The following is a 4,919-nucleotide window of genomic DNA, read 5'->3' on the forward strand; positions in this document are numbered from 1 at the left end:
TAATTACAGTTACTAGTTACTTCTTCCAAAAAGTAACTAAATTAGATACTCAGTAAAATATTATGAAAATAATTAAAGCTGCAAGCAGCGTTGGACGGGCCTTCGCCAACCTTTGCGTGTCAGGGTTACTGGCAGACGCCGCTCCTTGCGACCGTGCATTTGCGCGTCACTCAGACACCGAAGATCTTCCCAAATGATAATTAACTCCCTGCTGAGTTCAATGATACCTCAGACAAGACTCTACGTTATACAGTTCATTATCTGTGAAAGGGGGCATGGCCGATTATAAGGGGACGGGTGAAACCATCACCAATGAAAAAGGAAGTCTCTGCTGAGTTCAATGACACCTCACACAAGACTGTACCTTAAACGGTTCAAATGTTATGGAAAGGGGCGTGGCCTAGGGGCTCAATTTTCTTAACTTTGAAGGGGCCGTTAGCGAGCCATTTTTGTGCGCCTATTCACCAGACTTGATGCGACCGCCAAATTTGGTGAGTTTTTGAATATGATAAGTCCCTGTAAAGGCAATTCATTCGCCGGGAAAAAAATAATAATAATTTCTTCAGTTTCAATAGGGCCTTCGCCGCATTTGGCGCTCGGGCCCTAATTACCTGATAAATGCAACGTTGTCACATCTCCCGGCCATTTTTCACCGCAGGAAGCTGCTGCCTGCCTGGCTAAATCTAATATAGTATAATATATTATATATTGCCCAGGGCCAGGCCAGCTAAGCGGCGTATTTCTGCCGTTGCGTCCCGCTGTCTCCCGTCCCTACACCGGCACCGCACCTTGTCCCCCCTCCTCAGTCACAGAACAGAAGACCGTTTTGGCGGCCACATGAGAGAAATACCTTGCGTGCTCGCTGTACAATACCGGCGTCATTTCTACAGAAAGTTGCCATATATGTCGCTAGTCGTTCAAAAAAAAAAAAAAAACTTGCTAAGGGGGTCTGAAAAGTCACAAAATCCAGCGACACAGTCACTGAGTTAACACTTGGTGCTGCTATCTCTGACTCACTAAAACTGCATATATACGCTACATACTGCGCGCTAGCTTCATAGCTAAGGTGGGGCTACAGATTAGGAGTCCTTCCGGGTATCTAACAGTAGTTCCGCATTACATTAGTTTTTTTTGATAATTTGACATGAGTTTTATTTTTATACCTTGTATTCTCCGTGTAAATTTGTGTGCCGAACCGTGACGCCCATACCGTTTCAGTTCAATACGAGTACATGAACCATTCCACTCCTACTACAGACTAAAGAAAAATAATCTTTGTTTGGTACAGATCCCTGCAAAAAAATCACACTATAATCATTTACATTGATTTAATGTCAATATTTTTCAATGAAAATGAGAATAACGATACAAAATGATCATTCCCTCCAAAATTGTTAATATCAGTCAGACATAATTAAATATTTTCCTCATATCGTGCAGCCCTAGTTTTCAGTAGTATTTACTGTTTGTATTGAAACTAGTTGAAGGACAACACAGTATATGGGTGTTCTCTTCTTCAGATTGTGCACCTGAAGCGCTTCCAGTTTGTAAATGGTCGTTGGATCAAATCCCAGAAGATTGTCAAGTTCCCGAGGGAGAGTTTTGACCCCAGCGCCTTCCTGGCTCCCAGAGACCTGGAGCAGCACTGCCTTCACTCCCGCAGTAAGAGCGAGGATCTGCTGAGGGTCGGAGAAGACAACCTGTCCTCCATCTCTGCCCCCGCTGGTTTCTGCAACCTCTCCAAAGGTTCCACATGTTGATTTAAGCCTAATATTTAGCAAATCATGCACTGAGACTGCTTACATTTTTAAAGAGACATATGCATTATGTGTTTGATGTTCAACAGCATGACAGCTTGTGAAACAAAATAGACGGCGGTATAAACAAGCAGAGCAGCTGATGGCCCAATGGCAGGGGACGTTTATTTAACTCTGTGGTTTCCCAACAGCCTCCCCTGCCTCTAGCAGGAAGTCAACGCCTTCTCTCAGCCGGACCAGCAGCCCCTCAGGCAGCCCAAAGACCGGCAGCGTGGGCCGCAGGCCAGGCCGGCTACGCCTTCCCCAGCTGGGCAGCAGACACCGCCTCTCTAACAGCAAGGAGAACCTGGATGGAGCTGCTAATCCTGAGGCTGAGCCACAGGACGGTGCACCACGGCCGGACACAGAGGGGAGCTCGGCAGGGGCGGAAGAATCAAGCCTCCCTGGATCAGGAGACGTGATCGCGTCAGAGGCATCGTGCGGTACTGAGGTGTCCAGCAGCCTCTGTGACGTGGTCCTGGTGAACGGTGACAGCAACGGACTGAGCTCAGACTGCAGCACAGAGAGCAGCATGGACCCTGACAACTCGCTGCTCCAGCACAGTGACAACATGTGTCTGGACGCCATCTACAACCTCTATGCAATATCAGTAAGTATCACGCATCAACATCACCGTCACATAAGTCATTTTAAGCTTTTCTGCTGTGAAAATGGTCTAAAATATTGTTGTGCTTTATCTTGTCAGTGTCATTCAGGAATCATGGGAGGAGGCCACTATGTGACGTATGCCAAAAACCCCAATGAGAAATGGTACTGCTATAATGACAGCAGCTGTAAGGTAAGGCGTTCATATTCTACCTCCAGAACTTATAGCATACCTTTCATTACTGTATTTTGATTATTGCCATGGATAACTGTGACATCACAACCATACCAAAGTCCTGGCGGAAATGCTTGACATTGGAGGCATCTAGTGGTGGACACACACCATCACATATCTTTAAGTCTGCCTGTAATGTTTTCCAGAATTGAACATCTCATAACGACACCTCTTTGTTTTACAAAAATAAATGTCCTCCAGGAAGTGCACTCTGAGGAGATCGACACTGACTCGGCGTACATCCTCTTCTACGAGCAGCAAGGAGTCGACTACTCCCAGTTTCTGCCAAAGATTGATGGCAAGAAGATGGCCGACACCAGTAGCATGGATGAAGATTTCGAGTCCGACTACAAGAAATACTGTGTCCTCCAGTGATCGCACCTCGTCTTCCATCAGCCAGCACTACACCTGCTCTCTGCTCCCGCCTCCTGCTCTGAGCAGGAAGCACCAGACGTTCCGATCGTTTGGAGGAATTCTAACAAACTGCTAATGACTGGAGTCAGACTGTGGTCTCTGTCTTTAGGGATGCGTCGCAGCACTTTCTACACTTGATCGCAAACATATTTTAGTGCAAAGATTTGCCGAAACAACAATGAAGCCCTGGAAAAAGCACTAAACTGGTGCACTTTGTTGAGCCCGACAAAACAACCCCCCCCCCCCCCCCCCCCCCCCCTCCCCCCTCGTGAAGAACCCCGCCATAACATACATGTAACTAACTTGCATACTAATGCATCTCTGAATGTATGCCAGTATGGCCAAGTCATGAAGTGGTTGCTTTGTTATTGTGCATTTATCACTTGTGATGTCCAAATGAAAAGAATAATAACAAAGAAAAAAACATCTCCACCTGGAGTTATCATGTGATCCAAGCCTGAATATCTTAACTGAAGAAGGAAATTAATGACGCCATAGAATGAAGTCCAGGCAAAGCCAATGATTGGATACAGGTTGAGTTTTAAATGCCAAGTGTAAATGGGGCCCAAGAGTTAAAGAACCTGTGTTAATGTCATGTTTGACGCCACAGAACATGATGGTGACATTTGGTATCTAGTGTATTGGATACTATGACAAGCTTTAAAAAAAAAAAAAGACAAAAAAAAGTAAGGTTCTGAAAGGTTTTGTTAGCGATAGTGTCACTAGAGAAAACATAAGTCACATGCTACCTCATCGCTTTCTGCAGTCTGTTGGCCAACTGTACCCTCAAAGTCTGTGACAGTATTATTAATAACACATAAAATGCTTCCATCCAGGGTAGGAATCATGGTACACACAGGCCCTGATGTGGATATACAATTAGGCATTTTTAGCCAAAACTATTTCATTCCACTGTTGCCAAATATCAGTGGTGATTTGTGAATTGTTGACCTGTCTGTACCCATAACTTCTTAGAAACTCAAAAAGCTTGAGCATCAATCTGGGTTTGTTTAGGACAGGTGCCATGATCTCAAAAGAAGGCTTGAAGAGTAACATACAGTATATGTTCAATACTTTTTTTGTTTTTTTTGTTCTGCAAATGAGTTGTTTTTAAAAGATTTATTTTATTGTTGTGATTATTTGCTTCTTGAGGCGGGCTTCAGTAGCCACTTCAGGTTGTAAATGGATGTTAATCTCAAAGCTACACCAGCGGCATCGGGCTTGTCTTCACATCGCTGCAACATCAACCTTTTACTTGCTGCAATTCTCAACTGTTGAGATGCAAACTGATCTGGAATACTAATGTTCATATGCTCCCCAATAAGAAACCAGAAAAAGTTGGGCCGCAAATGATTTTACCTTTCCTTTAAACGTTATATTATTTAAAGAGTAACTTAAAAGAGTACTCCACCGATTTAGATTTGCACTCCTATAACATTGTCGGACCCACAAAGGCCAGTAAAAGCAAACTGATCAAAATCAATCCGTCATAATGCAAGATGTCATCTTTTTTTTATGTCACACGTTCATCTTTTTTTGTCAATACTGACCAATACCTTCATTACCCACAATGCAACTCGGCGGCTAACAATTCAATCAGGCATCCGGGTGTGTTATAACAGTAGCAGTTAAACGGCTACAGAGGTCTAACAGGATCACTTCTTTCAAACTCCACGCACCCAGATTCTTTATCTTTTTTCATTTACAGATGTAAGCTTTAGCCCCATTTGACGCTGAATCAAGTGACATCACATGAGGACATTTTAAGACTTCACACCGCTCCCTCTGGAGACACAAAATACTTCTTTCCACATATGCACTAGTGCTCAACATCTGGAAAACCATTTGATGTGTACAATCCGTGGAGT

The 4,919-nt window shown here is 44.0% G+C and overlaps 1 protein-coding gene across 9 annotated transcripts in view; it reads left to right on the forward strand.

Annotated features, from left to right (window-relative positions):
- usp32 (ubiquitin specific peptidase 32) overlaps positions 1 to 4,446 on the forward strand; it is a 59,343-nt gene extending 54,897 nt beyond the window's left edge. For all 9 annotated transcript variants that reach the window (XM_032508290.1, XM_032508296.1, XM_032508313.1 and 6 more), the window contains 4 exons: positions 1,521 to 1,746; positions 1,949 to 2,406; positions 2,503 to 2,595; positions 2,839 to 4,446. In XM_032508290.1, the coding sequence (XP_032364181.1) occupies positions 1,521 to 1,746; positions 1,949 to 2,406; positions 2,503 to 2,595; positions 2,839 to 3,012 (951 nt within the window). In that variant the 3' untranslated portion in view covers positions 3,013 to 4,446. The remainder of the gene's footprint in view (positions 1 to 1,520; positions 1,747 to 1,948; positions 2,407 to 2,502; positions 2,596 to 2,838) is intronic.
- The last annotated feature ends 473 nt before the right edge of the window (positions 4,447 to 4,919 follow it).

This window comes from Etheostoma spectabile, chromosome 3 (genome assembly GCF_008692095.1).
Source record: "Etheostoma spectabile isolate EspeVRDwgs_2016 chromosome 3, UIUC_Espe_1.0, whole genome shotgun sequence".
In the NCBI taxonomy this organism is placed as follows: domain Eukaryota; kingdom Metazoa; phylum Chordata; class Actinopteri; order Perciformes; family Percidae; genus Etheostoma; species Etheostoma spectabile.